Raw genomic sequence first — 16,607 nt, 5'->3', positions numbered from 1 at the left:
TTTTTGTTTGCATGTTTTCTCTTCATGTATGCCATTTTTATTATACTAGTGGGTTTTGGTTTTTCTTGGGTTTTTATGGCAGTGGTAGTTATTTTTCAGGAACCAAACCCAGTACTCCCTTGAGGATTTCTTGTAAGGGTGGTCGTGTGGTAGTGAACTCCCGCAGTTTTTGTTTGTCTGAGAAATACACTATTTGCCCTTCATTTTGGAAGGATAGCCTTGCAGGGTAGAATATTCTTGGCTGGCAATCTTTGTCTTTTAGTATTTTGAATATATCATCCCATTCCTTTCTAGCTTTTAGGGTTTGTGATGAAAAGTCTGATGTTAGCCTGACTGGGGCTCCCATATAGGTGATTTGACGCTTCTCTCTTGCAGCTTTTAAGATTCTCTCTTTGTCTCTGAGTTTTGCCAATTTGTCTATAACATGTCTTGGAGAAGGCCTTTTTGGGTTGAATACATTTGGAGATTGTTGAGCTTCCTGGATCTGAAGATCTGTGATTTTTCCTATACCTGGGAAGTTTTCTGCCACTATTTTGTTGAATATGTTTTCAATCGAATCTCCATTTTCCTCCCCTTCTGGAATACCCATGACTTGGATATTTGAGCGCTTAAGGTTGTCTGATATCTCTCTCAGATTTTCTTCAATGTCTTTGATTCTTTTTTCTTTCTTTTTGTCTGCTTGTGTTATTTCAAACAGCCCATCTTCAAGTTCAGAGGTTCTCTCTTCAACTTCGACAAGCCTGCTGGTTAAACTCTCCGTTGTGGTTTTTATTTCGCTGAATAACTTCTTCAGTTCAGCAAGTTCTGCTACATTTTTTTTCAGGACGTTGATTTCCTTGTACATTTCCTCTTTCAGGTCCTGTATACTTTTCCGCATTTCATCATGATGTCTAACTGAGTTTTCTTGTATCTCATTCAGTTTCCTTAGAATTATCACTCGAAATTCCTTGTCAGTCATTTCAAGGGCTTCTTGTTCTATAGGATCTATAGTTTGAGATTTATTAACTTTTGGTGGTGTACTTTCTTGATTTTTTGTATTTCTGGTATCTTTTCTTTTGCTGTTTATTCATTGTGGCAGGGGGTTTCACAGTCCACCGGTTTGAGACTAATGAATAACTAGGATGTTGCTGTGGTTGCCAATTTGGTATGGCTACCTCCGTGACTGCTCAGTTGGCCTCTAGTGCCGTGTGTGTATGGTTGCCTCGGGTCTTGGGCCTCTCCGGGGAGCCACCTTTCTGGTCAGCTTGGACTCTGCTGGGCTGGTGGATCACGTACCACAGGGTGTGTGATCTCTTTTGAGCTTTCACTTCCTGTGCAGGACTTCTCCCTGTTCCGTGTGCTCTGGCCCAGGCTGTTGGATCGTGCAGTGGCTACCCCACAGGGTGTGTGGTTTCTGTCGAGTCTCCGCGTCCCTGGCCACTCGTCTCCCCACTCTGTGCGCACTGTGCTGGGCTGGGGCGTGTCTTCTGCAACCCTCGTCTATCAGCTGGGCCTTCAAGACCCTGCTCGGCACTGCCTCGCCCAGGAAGTCTACCAGGTTTCTGCTAGGCACAGACGACCGGTCGCTCTGGGTGCCTTTGTAGCACTGTGCAGATCTTTCTCGGGACTTGTTTACCTTTGTATCCCCCTGCATAGACCGAATCTAGCGCCCACCTGCAGCCAGCTCTCCGGCAGGTTCAAGCGGACCTGGGGACTCTCCTACCACACTATTCCCAACCAGAAATTGGTTAGGCTTTTTTCCGAACTGGTGGCCACAGAGATGGTATCTGCCTCCCAGTATCAGGAAGTTTACTGGGGGCCGGAGTCCAGGGTGTGGTGGAGTGACAGTCGGCCCGCCCGTACTTCCTTGCCCTCCCGACACTGGCTGAGGACGCCCCACGCCACCAGCCCCACCAGAGAACAGTGAAGGGAGTGGGAGGGGAGGCCGGCCCGCAGGCTCCAGAAAGCCCTGTGCCGGGGCAAGCAAGTGGGAAGGCTCAGTGACGGTTGAGCCGCGCGGAGCTGCCAGCACCTGGGAAAATGGAGGCAGCCCCGGGGCGGTGAGTGAACCGGTGATGCAGGCGGGAGCCGGGTGGGCGTCAGCCCCCCGAACAGGGCTGGGCCAGGGATCACTCACAGGCCTGTGCGAGGACGAGTGCTCACTCTCTGCCTCTGGTTTGTCGCCTTCACCATTCTCGGCCGCTGCCGCCTTGGGCTGTTTAGTCGCGGCGCGGCTCGGGCGCTCCCCGGAATCTTCTTTAGTGCCGGCCTGAAACCTTGAATCCTGAATAGGGCAGCTGGCCGCCTTCAGCGCGGCCCCGGTCTCCGGGATCCTGTCTGCATCCACAGCAGCCCTGGCTCCGTGTTCCCTGTTTCGAGACTCGCTTTTGCAGCTAAGAAACAGTTCTTTTCCTGCTCCACACTTCAAAGCTGTTGCCTGTAAATGAGGCAGCCTCTCCTGCCGGGGGCAATGTGGCGGTCAGCCCCCACGACTGGCCAGCAGCTGCGGTCCTCCCTTAAGAGATGGCAAGAGGAAGGTCCACAAGTTTCCCGGCTGCCTGAGGCCCAGTGGCCGCCTTTTCCACCTCAGCTACTCCGCGCCAACTGCCGCAGCCACCGCCATCTTGAAACCAGCTATGTGACTTTGGGAAAGCACCTTTAACATTTTGAGCCACAATTACCTCCTGAAATACTAGGCTTTGGACTTTAAAAATCTCTGACTTTATAACAGAAGTTTTCATTTTTATAGTGACATCTTGAATATACTGGATTATTAGAGAGACAACACAGTGTAGTGGTGAAGAGCATAGAGCATAGCTTCAAATCTTCGGAGAAGTTACAGAGATATTAACCAGCAGAGCCAGGTTTTGAACTAAGGTTCTACCAATTAACAGCTGTGCAACTTCTCCAAGTTCCAATTTCCTGATCTGTAAAATGGTGATAAAAATATATCTATAGACATCATAATATTAAATAAAATAATATTTCCAAAGTACTTACAACACTGCATAGCACATAGTTAAGCTGTTAAATTAGTTCTAATTTCTTCAGAAAGTTGTAATCACAGGTTTGTTTTTTTAATGTACCATATAATAAATGAGCCATTTCATTTTCACAGATTCCTGAAATGTCTCTAAGAAAGCCATATTCAATTTAACTAGCTATCTAATGAATCAAAAGTTCTGCCTTTAAATCACTGATATTTTTAATAAAAAAGCTTGTAAGTACTTTGTTACAGTAGGTTGTTGGAGATAATAAAAATATCTTAAAGTGATGTGGATTCTTTATTTACTTATTCATTTATTTTTTGGCAGATGGCCAGTACAGGAATCAAAATCTGGACTCTGGTGTTAACAGCACCATGCTCTAACCAACTGAGCTGACCAGCCAGCTCTGAACTCTCTAATCAGTAGTAATAATATGAAATACTATTTTCTCATTAAAAAATGTTATCTCGACTACAAGTTTGATACAGTATGTTGCATCCTTAAAACAATTTAAAGATGTACTACTTACCACTGATTGTCTTAGGCTTTTTTGCTATATATTCCTTCCACTTTCTTGAACTGAGTTGACTGGGAGGTGGAATAAGTATGTTACTAACAGTACATGGCAATACAAAAAGAGCACCAACCTGTATAAAACAGAACATACTTTTAGTGACTGCACACTGAGATTCATTCTTGAATAATGCCATATGACAATTTTCCACTCATATTCCTCTTATTTAACATATATTTAGTAATGCTTTCTCCCAACAATTCCACTATAAAAACTAAAAATAATTAAAAACAATGTCCTACCCTCTGCCAAAAAAAGAAAAAAGAAAAAGCCAAAAAGCAGACAAAAACCCTTTTCCATTGATATATCATTCTCTGAAAATATCTTGTTATTCATGATATTTGCTTCAAGTTCAGGTTATGGGTGTAATGTCTTTGTATATCTACAAAACACAGAGAGGCTGGCAGTTATAGCACCAAAAGGTTTTGTCATATTCAACCATAATTTTATAACCTTTTGACTAGATGGATTATTGTCCTGGCTTCAAAATTAGAGCACATCTGAAGGCAATTTAGAAACTTCTGTTCCTAGAAATCAGAGATTTAATGCTAATAGGTAAAAACTGGAGAGAAGACAAATTATATGCAAGAAAATACACAGCAGCTTCTGACTGATTTATGAGCAAACTCAACTTATTCATCCTTGTATTCCCAGGGCTGGGAAGACAGGTGTTTACTAAATATTTGTTCAATAAAGTCACTATAATATATTTAGGTAAATTATAAGTTTGGGTAAGGGCTAAATAAAACAAACTGCAATTCTGAAAGCTATATTTGGCCTGTTATTTTAGAAATGTAGCTACATCAATCAGCATATCACAATAAAAAGCATTAGTTCCTTTTTAAAAACTCTGGGGAAATTTAGGCAAGGTATTTGACAAAGATCTTAAAGCTGATGCAAAATTACTTTCAATTGTCCGGGCTGACCCCGTGGCGCACTCCGGAGCGCAGGGGCGCTCCCGCTGTGCAGGTTCGGATCCTATATAGGGATGGTCGGTGCGCTCACTGGCTGAGCGCAGTGCGGACGACACCAAGCCAAGGGTTGTGATCCCCTTACCAGTCACAAAAAGGACAAAAAAAAAAAAAAAATTACTTTTAATTGTCCTATGTAGATGTATTATTACATGAGATATGTGATACTCAATATTTTAATGTGCTAGTTTTGTTTCTATTTGTTATTTCCACTTATGCATTCTTAATTAACAGACATAAAAATAAATATTTTAGAAATAAAATAAGGTTAAAATTAAATACTTATTTTTCTTTATTATTAAAGCCATAATCTTTTTAAGTCAAATATATTTGACATAATCAAGTACTAGACATTAAAAATAAAAATATTTAGCAATAGAAAATAAACATTAAATAAAAGATATGTGTAACTTCCTAAACTTTAAATCCCGTATCTTCTTTCTTGCATAAATAAGACTTCATAGCCCAAAATACATGACAAGACTGTATAGTACAAAAGATCAACAAGGATGTTATGTGATTATGCCAGATGGGGTCCCCGTTATAAGTTTCTCAACATTTTAGGGATACTAAGTGCAGTTCAAAGCATAACTTATAAGTCTGATATAAACTCATTGTGACCCATCAGCTGAAGAACTGGCCACATTTTTGAGACAGACTAATTTTGATTAAACATTTGATACAAATATAAAAATAAGCATTTCTTAATCTCATAAACTATAAGTCCCTACAAATTAAATCTTTAAATTGTTTATACTGCATTCATAAAAAACTTGGATTCTGATAATTTGTTCTCACCCATACCACTAATTATTAGATAACATGTGAAAGACTTGAACACGACCCGTTTATGCTATCATTCTATCTCCAGAATTTAAAGGCCAAATACAATTTCAAACCTAAGTTTCGAAACCTTGATTCAATCTTTTCAGTAGGTCCTCCCTAACAAGCAGTCACTACAATAATCATGTTTCTAGCTTTGCAAATTTCTCTCTTTAAAAAATGATTTCCTGACCATAACATTAGTGGACATCATTACTCCCTAACAATCTTATCTTGTCTTTTCCTAATCTAGCTTAATTATTAATAAAATAAGCTTTACTCCAAGAAGCTATTATATTCTGGGGCTAATCACATATAGACAGATAATTTTTTTAAGCTCAGACATTGACTAAGGATCACATAAGTCACTAGAATTTAAGCACCATGAAAGTTCCTGAGGAAGGATCTTATCCACTTTTTTTCTCTCCAATATTCAGAGCAAGCATCTGGCATATAGCGAGCATTTAAAAAAAAAATTGTTGAGTAAATAAATGAAAACCAAGTCATAAAACACTACGATTATTTCAAGAAATAAGCATGCAATTCAAAACTTTTTTTCAAAACTGTACAAGACAAATTACAACCCAATGTAAAAAAAAAATTGCTTCACATTTAAAGATTTATTATCTAAGTTACATAATACATGTTTCCAAAAATTATCTCTTTTTCTGCACTAAAGTGGGGACATATTTATAAAGTCTCATTTATTTATTCCTTATTAATAGTGTGTCCTAATATTTTATAGTGATGGTCTAAGAAGCAATAAAAATACCAATTTAATAGAACTAATTTAAATCAAAACAATTGAAATATTATTAAATATCAATCATTTAGCTTGCTTTTAGAATTAGTATTGCCTATCATCAATAACTAGATGGATTAGGAATTATTTTATACCTGTGTTAATCAAATTATAGGTATATATCTGATTTTGACTTGAATATTCTCTACAAAACTATAAAACTTAAAACCATAAAACTTCCATAAATTTCTCTATAAAATTTCTGTACTTTTCATATCTTCAAATATCTAGTGCTTTACATGTGTGTTGATCATGTGAGCCACATAAATTTCAAAGACAATAAATATTAATTAGCAACCATCATTTATATTACACTTTGTAGTTCACAACATATATTCCAATTGGGTTTTCATTACAATACTGAAATAGGTAACACAGGGATTATTATTTCTAGCTTACAATTTAAAAATCTGTAAGCCTGTGAGCGGCTCAACTTGGAGTTAAATCCAAGTTTTCTAAAGCACATGCTCTTCTATGTAAAATGATCCACCATACCATATTTTTTTCCTCCCTTATTTGATAATATACATGAGATGATTAATGATAAATGGTAAATAATTTTCATTTCCTAGAATAAAGAATAAGAAATAAAGAGGCTTCAGAAAATTAGGTGACTAGATAGGGTAATATAGAGAGCTACTTAGCTGCTTGGGTTAAAGCAGAAACAGAGTATTTTTTATTCTTACTGTACTTTAACAAAAAAAGCTATACCACTTCATAAGAATTCTATGCACACAGTCCTGTAGAAATGTATAATTTTACTAATATTTATTTAAAATAGGTTCTCCTGGCTTATTCTCTATGTCAGTTTGTCTATTTTCTTCATAGTTATTATACCTACAGTTATTTCTTTCTATTTTCCCACCAAAATAAGTCCCATGATGATAGAAGTTTCAACTCTACAATTCATCACCGGTTCCCCAATATCTAGTACAGTGCCTAGCACAGAGAAGGATATATGTTGGAAACATATAAAAAACAAATTCTCTAATTTCAAAATTTAGCACATTAGGTATCCTTAGAGGATAAATACCAGGTTAATACTATACTTTAGGCTGTTTATTCAAAGGCCTTTTTATCAAAACAATACTTTGGTATGCTATTGAAAAGATTATTACATTTATGAAGAAAAAAGAAAAGTCTGGAAGTCAAAATTTTAAGTTACTATATAGTCAAGCATCTTAAGGCCAAAATCATATTTCCTTTGCTATATCAATTTTCTAAGGGAATTTTAAACAAGATTTGATTATAGCACCACAAGGAAACTGCTTTAACTATAATTATCATTTTCTCCCTGCAGGATTGTTGGATAATAGTCTATTTGTTGTTAAAAATAAAAGTTATATAATTATTGCCAATAAATATTTTGTGTTTTAAAAATTATTTTCATAGAAACATGATAGTTGAATAAATAACAGAAAGAAAGTAAAACTTTTACTTGTTCCTATTAAAAACTATACTTGACTTTAGATAGATGATTCCACTTAAAATTCTTTATATTGTAATTAAAAATATATCAATTTTGTCATATCATTCTATATAACTATTAAAATATACACAAATCTCCTAAATCTCCTAAACATCATCAAAATTAGGAAAGAAAAACTGAAAACTCACAAATGATGATTTAGTGAAGCTTCACAAGTTTTTCTCACTCCCACCCCCTGCCCAACCATGAAAAAGATAATGAAGGCATACGAATGTCTTCTCTCAGAATTGGAATCAGATGGTGGAGTAAGTTAACAAGAATGTGTTGTAAAATTTTAAAACTTTAAAGCAATTATCAGTCATAAAGCTTATTTCTGAAAAATGTCTTCTAAAACAAAAATGCCACTTTATATTTGCGGAGTACTTTGGAGTTATTATGAAAAGTCCAAAATGTCTGAATATAAATTACGACCAAAATCATGTTATATCACATTAAAGAATCCAAGTCATCAAGCAAAAACAGATTAACAAGCTACGTTCTCTTTTCTTACACATCATTAAATGTTAAGTATAAAACCAAAAATAAAACAAAAAAAACCCTCCATACCTTGCCACACAGAGAAGAAATCTGTTCCAACAGCAACACAGAATTCTGTTTTGCATTTTTTGTCAATCCTCTGTACTAAAGAGTTAAAGAAATAATAAAATGGTAACTATGAAATGATTCTACTCCCCTAAAGTAAGTTTGATGATTTCAATCCTTCCACAAGTTCTTAAATTAATTTATTGAAAAATTTAACTGTAGGAATTAACAATTACTTCTTTCCTTAAGGATAATTACTTTTCTGATTATTTGTTGGATTCTGAAAACATACTAAGAAATAGTGCTACTATGAATAGCATTACTATAAGCTGTCAGAAATTTGTAAAAACTGAAGCTTCTGAATAAAAATTCAAGAAAATTATGCCAGTGTTCCATTTCCAACCAACAATTTCTTTTTACAAAAATGTTTTCTTCTTAGGTGTATTTCTAAAAATTCTTAGATATTGTTTCTTAAAAGAGAGTATAAAATATGTTGAATATTTGCAGATACATAAAAAGACAGATCAGCCAACTGGTGCTTACCTATCAAGCATGTTGATGGCAAGAGAAACATGTGAACATTTCATGAGTATATAAATTACTCGTTTTTCTCCACAGATTCCTAACATTCCTCCCTCCTCTCTACCCCGTAAGTAATGAGTAGCAATACCAGGATGTCCTCTGCCTATTCTAGAAGTATAAATACAGCACTTGAGGGAGAATTTTTTTGCAAGTTGCAGAACTTTTTTAAAACAATGAAAATGAAAAGAATACTAAATATCATTTAAAAACAACAGGGTCAACCATCTAAATGTGGGGTGGTACCAGGAAAACAGTTTGAAGTGTGCTTTTCAAACCTTTTTGATGCAGAGAGCTTTTTGCATACGCGATCTTACCTAAAAGCCTGATATCTAGAACAGAAAGAAGTGCTGCTCTGGTGGTTGGAGGAGGGGGTCCAAAGCCACGCTCACTCAATTTATCTTCCAATCCTACTACCCAGAGGGTTTTCTTTAAGTCCTAGATTTTCCTTGAAAGACAACTTGAAAGCCATTTGGTCTAAAGCAAGGATCTAATATAAGACAAATATGTCAAATGTTATCTAGTTTCTGATCTATAAGCTGCTAATAGATGAAGAGAAAAGAAAGATTCATAATAGCTTATATCTGGAAGTCACTCCTACAGTTATACTGCCATGTAGCATGCAGGTTACCTGGTTAGAAACAGTAATATGTACAATGGATAAAGCTTTTAAAAACTACCCATGGTACATTACTACTCAAATTACCCAAACCTAAGTCCTCTTCCTCTATAAAACCAGCTCTTCTTCTCATGTTATCTGAATTAGTGGCAACAATTTCAACATAAGGAATCACCTACACTCCTCAGGTCTCCTTACTTTCCCTGCATGTAATACATAGATCATGTCTTCTTGATTTTACATCCTTAACACATCTTATACTTTTCCCTGTCTCTCCACTCCAAATGCCACTTAAGTTCAAGCTCTACTAAGTTTTCCAAACTCCTACCAGTATGATCTAAAATTTTCTTCTGATTAAGCCACTCCCTGGTTTATAATCTTTCTATAGTTCATTATCACCTTTAGGACAGAATTTAACTCCCAATCATGGTATATGAGGTATTTTAGGATCTGATCAATCTGAAAAGCCTCTCCAATCTGATCTCTTAGTAGTCCCCCCACAAAAACAAACAAAAAAATCCCTCTAAAACCCCAAAAAACAAACAAAAAAACCCCACTGCTCTTTAGTGATGCTAGACTACAAACAGTTCTCAGCTGGGTGAGGTTCTCCTATGCCTTTGTAAATGTTATCTTTGATTCAGAAAAGAATTTGCCAGAGGAAAATAATGAGCATTTTTGGTTTGGGCTAACATAATACAAAATCATCCATTCTACCATATTTTTTGAGTGTTTGCTATATGCTATGATATATTGTAGTTATAGATTTCTTCAGCAGAAACATTATATAGAGAAAAACATAGAAGTCATGGAGATCCATTCCTAGATTTTGGAAAAAGAGAAATTATTTTCAAAAAGCATTAAGCACTAAATAAAATAATAGCAAAAATAAAAACACATAAAAGATGTACATGGGGGTGTTTGGGCACAGGCCAGGAAGAACAGAGATGCTAGACTAGGTGAGATAGTAAGTAAATCTGCCCTGTGCTCAGGCAGAGAACAATATAATATGTCAAAGAACCAAGGCTCAATCATTTCTGTATTACTTCACAGCCGTACCCACAATACTCAATAAATACTGAACAAACATAAAGGTGCTTGGCTAGGGAGAAAGATTTCTGATGGGATAGGTACAGGATCCAGGATGTAGAAAAAGTAAGAACTTCCCTGCCCAGGAATTCCAACAATGAGTCTGGCAGCCTACCTGGACATCAACATTAAAACAATGAATGAATAAAATGAAATAAAAATGAATACATACCTAACACATTTATCTACCTGGCAATACTTGAACATTCTACCTGACACAGTAAATGAAATCTAAAATGAACTTGTAAATGAAAGGATACAACTCAAATTCAATGTCGGACATATAGCAGGAGGGTAGATCTGATAATTTTATCACCTGCACAAATTCTAAAGCAGGGCCATAGTAATAGAAAACCTGGAAAAAGAATTAAAATTGAATAATATTTTAAATAATATAAATGAAATGAAAGTAAAATAAATTAGTGATTAAGGGTTTAAAACTAAAATGGATCTTATAAAGCAACTTTTTACAATTATACAAGACATTTAATTCTTCATAGCAGACAAGCGTCTCTTCAACTTCAATTCTACCTTTCAGAATAGAGAGATAGACACGGAGATTTCTTAATAACCAGAAAGAGTTTTAACAGGAGAAAACAAGTATGGAAAGAAGCAAGAAACAGAAGACAAGAGTTCTCGACTTTTGGTATTTATCTTCAGCAAGACAGTTGATCCAAGAGGCCAGTGTGCTGAAGAAACAAATTAGCAATCTACTTCTGCAGGTAGAATCTGCAGGACTGAAAAAGAGAAAGAAATGCCACTCCAGGATGAACTTAGGTTGAGTGGTATGCTGAGATTTAAAAAAAGAAGTACTGAAGACTAAAGAAACTAAAGAAATAGTAAAGCCAACATATGCTAATTAATTAACATAGAAATCTCTACTCAGAGAAATAAAATTTCAGTACTTCTTTGGGTAGAGACTAAAACTAAATTAGAGTGAGCTAGTGAAGGACCATTATTTCTTTCTCATTTTTTTTTTTTTTTTTTTTTTTTTGGTGGCTAGGCAGTACAGAAATAGAACCCTGGACTTTGGTGATATCAGCACCAAGCTCTAAGCAAACCAGCCAGCCCCCAAATGTTTATTTCAACAGTTGCAGCTAAAGTGCATCACATTAAGCGGAAAGTCAAGAAACTACAAAAAGTTTTACGTTTGCAGAAAGCTGAGTAACTTCACCATATATAATTATGTGTATATAGTGTGTGTGTGTACATATATATATACACACATTAGTATATGAGGATACTTCAAAAGTTTGTGAAAAAACAGAATTAAAAGACAATGCAAACCTTTCCATGAACTTTTTTAAGTACCCTTGTGTGTGTGTGTGTGTGTATATATGTATATATATAGTATGTGTGTGTGTATACATTTAGAGAGAGAGAAACACAGAAAGACAGAGATGATCTTACATTATTAAATAGGTTGTACCCTAAGATTCTCTTCAATAGTAACAAAAAATTAGATACACTATTCATACTTGAAGGGTGTAATACCAAAGAAGTTGAGGTTATCAATCTTATGATTCTTATCTTTAGAAAAGAATTTAATATTCCTGTGACAGATGGCCATAGTAAGTTACTTACAGTAAGCAGTTCTAAACAAATGTTGGGAAATGAGTTCACATAAAAAATTATGGCCTTTTTTGTACCACCTTTTGATCAGAAAATATTAATTAGCAATTTGACATCCTTGTAACATCATGACTACTATGTTTTGCACACTCTTAAACTGGGTCTTTTAAAGTGAATTTCTGAAGTACTTCCATATCTCTTCTTATGTTATTTTTCCAATGTTTAAATTAAAAGGCAAACTGAATGCTTTTGTAATTATATTTTATAATTATTTGCATTTTAGGAATAATCTTTAGAACATGTGGCACGAGAGTTAACACTTCTTAAACCATAAATTAAGCATATGTCAGGTACTATGTCAGATTCTAATCTCTTACCTCATTTAATCCTCATAACAACTCTGTAAGATAAGTGTGTTATTACTGCCCCCATTTCATAAACAAGTTAATCAATCTACCCGGGGTTATACCCAACACTTCATAGGTGACAGAGTCAGGTTTCAAATCCAGGTCTACTAAATATCAGAAAGCCATCCTCTTTCCCCTATATCATAATCTCTCCAAACTGAGTTTTAGGTCACATAGTAACATCCAAACCAAAGGTGGTTTCAGGCCTATAATGATTTAAAGTTAAAACCAGTACATTTTTCAAAAACTCTAAAACAATGATAGTTTTGTCAACATTTAATGCTGATAACACAGTATAACTTAAGCACCTAACTATAATAAAAATCATGCTAGTGGGCACACTTAAGTATGTATATTAGTTACAGTAAATCAAGATTCAAACATATTTTATAGCAACAAAAATACACATAAGTAATGACTGCCCCCCCCCAAAAAAAGTAAACACAATTACCTTTGGCAAAATATTCTTATCCTTTGATGGTATTGTCTTTTTGGCAAGAAAGCAAGTATTTAAATTAGACATACTAATATTCTTAGGTGTGACTCCCTTTAAACAAAATTCCGGAAAATTAATTTCAAATCCAAACTGAAAGGAAACCAAGAGCATAGTTATAGGCATCATCAATAAACTTATAAAGATTAACACATCTTATTATAATGTAAAAGTTAAGAAAAAAACCCATGTGTAAATTTATTTTCGATTCCTCAGCTCAAAGTGCAATTCTTCCATTTAGGTATACATCCTTCCTATTTCAACTTAGATGCCGATTTTTCATGAAAAGCTCTCACTGGCCCTTCACCAGCCAGCAAAAGTATGTTAAGCCCGTTCTATGCCACCACAGTACCAAACAACCACTTTTGCATATACTTGTTCAATATCTGGCTTTCTACCAGTCTGTAAGTTATGTAAAGTCAGAAGCTGACTTCTCTCATTCACTACTAGATCCTTAGTATAGCGTCTCACACATAGTTTGCCTTCAGTATATGTTGTTGATGAAAAGATCAATTGCTGCAGAAGTATTAATAATAAGGTACTATTAATAGTAATGACAGCAATGATAATAGCTAACACTTACTGAATGACTACTTTGAGCTTTAAAAAGTTTAATACTCATAAAAATGTATAAGATAGAACTATTATTATGACTATCTTAGAGATGAAGACAACTGTGGCACCAAGGGGCTAAGTATTACCCAATATGTCACAGAAGATTAGAAAGAAAAAGAGTTGGGATTTGAATGAATCTATGTCCTTAATCGCTATAATGCCTCTTGGCTAGAAGCTATTCTTGACCAAGAAAAAGTGATTTCAAGTTTTAAATGCATCCTGTGCAGACATGGACATTTAATTTCCTACTCAAAAGAGTAACAAAAACACATGAACTCTGCCATTATCTGTCTGTACTGTAAACATGCAGTTTCAGGAAATGTATACAAAAGCAATTGTCCTAGCTAATGTATCTTGCACTTGGTTACATGGTTTTACTTTTGTTTTCCTTTTTTTTTTTACATTAAAACCACATGCAGAGAAGGTTCACTCACAGATTTAACCTTCCCAAGATTAGGATGAACCAACATACAAATCAACAAGACAGACCCAGTCACATTACTTCTTATTGTCTTATTGGAGATTTCATTAAATTATTAAGGGTGAATTGAACAGGGCAAAAAGCACAGTACTGAGTATAAAAAAACTTTAGAGAAATGCAAGGGTCTGCTCATGCTACATGCCACCCCAAATGACTTTAAGAAACTTTCTTGGTTTAGTTTTGCCAGTCTACAGAAATACATAAATTACTAGGACCATTTATTTCAAAATGAACAAAACTTATAAAAACCACGAAACATACTCATTCATAGTAAGAGATGCCAAAACAGAAAGGAAGCCTCATAGACATTTAGAAATAGAAAGATTCATCTAATCTAATATTCTTATCTTGTAGTTGAGAAATCTAGAGTCTAGTAAGGTTAAAAAAAATTGTTCAAAGTTAGAGAGCAGGTTAAAAAAGGGCAGAGATCACCAAAGGTGGTATTAGAGATACTGCAATATGTCCTAAACAGTTTTTCCAGTAACTTACACATGCAATAAAATAAAGCAACGTGGATAAACAACATGAACTCAACTGATGTCAAATTCTGTTTTTAAAGTATTATATTCTAGAACTGCAATACCCAAAATGTAATCATAGTACTATTTGAATCAATTAGAATCAAATAAAATCAAAAATTCAGTTCATGAGTTGAACTGGTCACATATAAAGTGCTTAGTAGCAATATGAAGCTAACAGGCTACTGTACTAACACAGACATAGAACATTTCCTTTATTGCAGAAAGTTCTACTTTGCACTATTCTAGAACTTCTTTATAAGGTACATTTTCATAAAGATTTATTTAAATACCTGTGTTGTGCACATTAACCAATTTCTCACTAGCCCCCTCCCCTTCCCATCTCTAGTAACCACAATTCTGTTCTCGCCTTCTCAAAGTTACATTTTGTAATGATGAACATGCTAATTATCCTGATTTGATCATCACACATTGTACATAGGTATTGATATTTAACTGCACCACACAAATATGTATAATCAGTTATTTTTCAATTAAAAAAATTTGTGTCGTAAATAAAGTTGAAAGGCCTAATTTGCAAACGGATAATTGAGAAATACATTTACCTTTCTTTCCCATATCTGAATCTTTCCCCTCCATATTTCCTTTGGGTCAATAGCATTTCTGAGATCTTCTAATGATACAACATTAGCAGAAAGGTATTCTGTAATTTCCTGACAATTTCTATAACAAAAAGATCATGATAATTAAATACAGGGTTCTACATTTTACTTAAATTTAATGATTATAGTTAACTTAAGCCTAAGAGGCAAAATTGCAAAGTTTTTTCTACTAATATTATAAAATCCCTATTAAATCAGTCTCTGAGTGAGGTGCTATAACATTCATTTAATCCTAATATTCCCACAAATTAAAAGTAATTACCTTTAATACTAAGGATAAAGAAATAGACTTTCCTCTTACTACTGGCTTAAATGTATCAGATGCATGCACACACACACACACACACACACACACATTCAGTGTGGGTTTTTTATCTTCAAAAAGAGAACTGCTTTCCTAAATGGTTTCCATATAGCTTTATATGGAATTGTATAATAGCATTTATCATAGACTATCTTGACTGTTGGCATTCCTGTTTCTCCCTGCACTTCCACGAAAAAGATCATGTCTTCTTACTTTCTTAATTTACCAGCATCTACTGCTGTGCATGGCATAAAGTTAGTGCAATAAAAACTTCCTGAATGAAAAAAAATCATAAAGTTAATAAATCTAATTTGAATACTTATTAAGGGTCAAAACTGTAATATACAATTAATCCTTACTACAATGCCATAAAATATAACAGTGTATATTTATTTCTACACTGGCACATAACACACAAAAAATATGTTACAAAAACAAATGTAATATTACAAATCCAGTGTATCTATGTATCCATGGTATTCATCATACTGCTTACTAGACAATACAAGCCTATTTAAAAGCACACAGTGTATTTGGAAAATAAATACTCGATAACAGTTATAAAACAGCATCAATATGTACTAAAAACTTAAACTTCTCAGAAATATAAATGTGAAATATGAAAAATCTACATTCTTCTCAAGAGATAAATCTTCGATTACAGCTTAACATAAAACTTTATTCTGTCACATTAAAATAATTTTCAAATGCTGAGTCTAAGAGTAGTGTGTTAAATGTAAAAACGGACAACACAGACAATAATCAAATATGAACAAAGAAGCTTACATTTCCCAGTGATTTCCTGCTATAGTAACTTTTGCGGAATACCATTCCTTCAAATGTTTTAATGCTCCTATGGTAGGTAAACAGTCTTTCAATTTAGGAGGATCTTTGTCAGAGGGCAATAGTATTACATCTATCATTGCTCTACCTAGAAAGAGAAAAAGGCATTTTTATAATTTTTAAACATGATAGATTGAACATTCTCAAAATAGCACCTCAAACAATTGAATTTTATGTTTATTTAGAAGATGAAGGAGGATTTTTAACTTTAATTTCTGAAATTCTTCAAAACAATACACATCTTTAGGAGATCAAAATTTTTAAATGTTTACCACTTGATTTAAAGCCATGTTATCTTGAAATAGCTAGCATATGCTAGAA

General features: G+C 34.6%; 1 protein-coding gene across 1 annotated transcript in view; it reads right to left on the bottom strand.

Annotated features, from left to right (window-relative positions):
* MTBP (MDM2 binding protein) overlaps positions 1-16,607 on the bottom strand; it is an 82,809-nt gene that overhangs the window by 57,883 nt on the left and 8,319 nt on the right. The window contains exons 6-11 of the mRNA XM_063079857.1: positions 16,230-16,374; positions 15,083-15,200; positions 12,861-12,995; positions 10,691-10,785; positions 8,171-8,240; positions 3,496-3,613 (exon numbers count right to left, since the gene is read on the bottom strand). Coding sequence (XP_062935927.1) covers positions 3,496-3,613; positions 8,171-8,240; positions 10,691-10,785; positions 12,861-12,995; positions 15,083-15,200; positions 16,230-16,374 — 681 coding nt within the window. The remainder of the gene's footprint in view (positions 1-3,495; positions 3,614-8,170; positions 8,241-10,690; positions 10,786-12,860; positions 12,996-15,082; positions 15,201-16,229; positions 16,375-16,607) is intronic.

This window comes from Cynocephalus volans, chromosome 15 (genome assembly GCF_027409185.1).
Source record: "Cynocephalus volans isolate mCynVol1 chromosome 15, mCynVol1.pri, whole genome shotgun sequence".
Taxonomy (NCBI): Eukaryota; Metazoa; Chordata; class Mammalia; order Dermoptera; family Cynocephalidae; genus Cynocephalus; species Cynocephalus volans.
The sequence above is the reverse complement of the archived record's forward strand: the minus strand, read 5'-3'. Positions and strand labels throughout refer to the sequence as shown.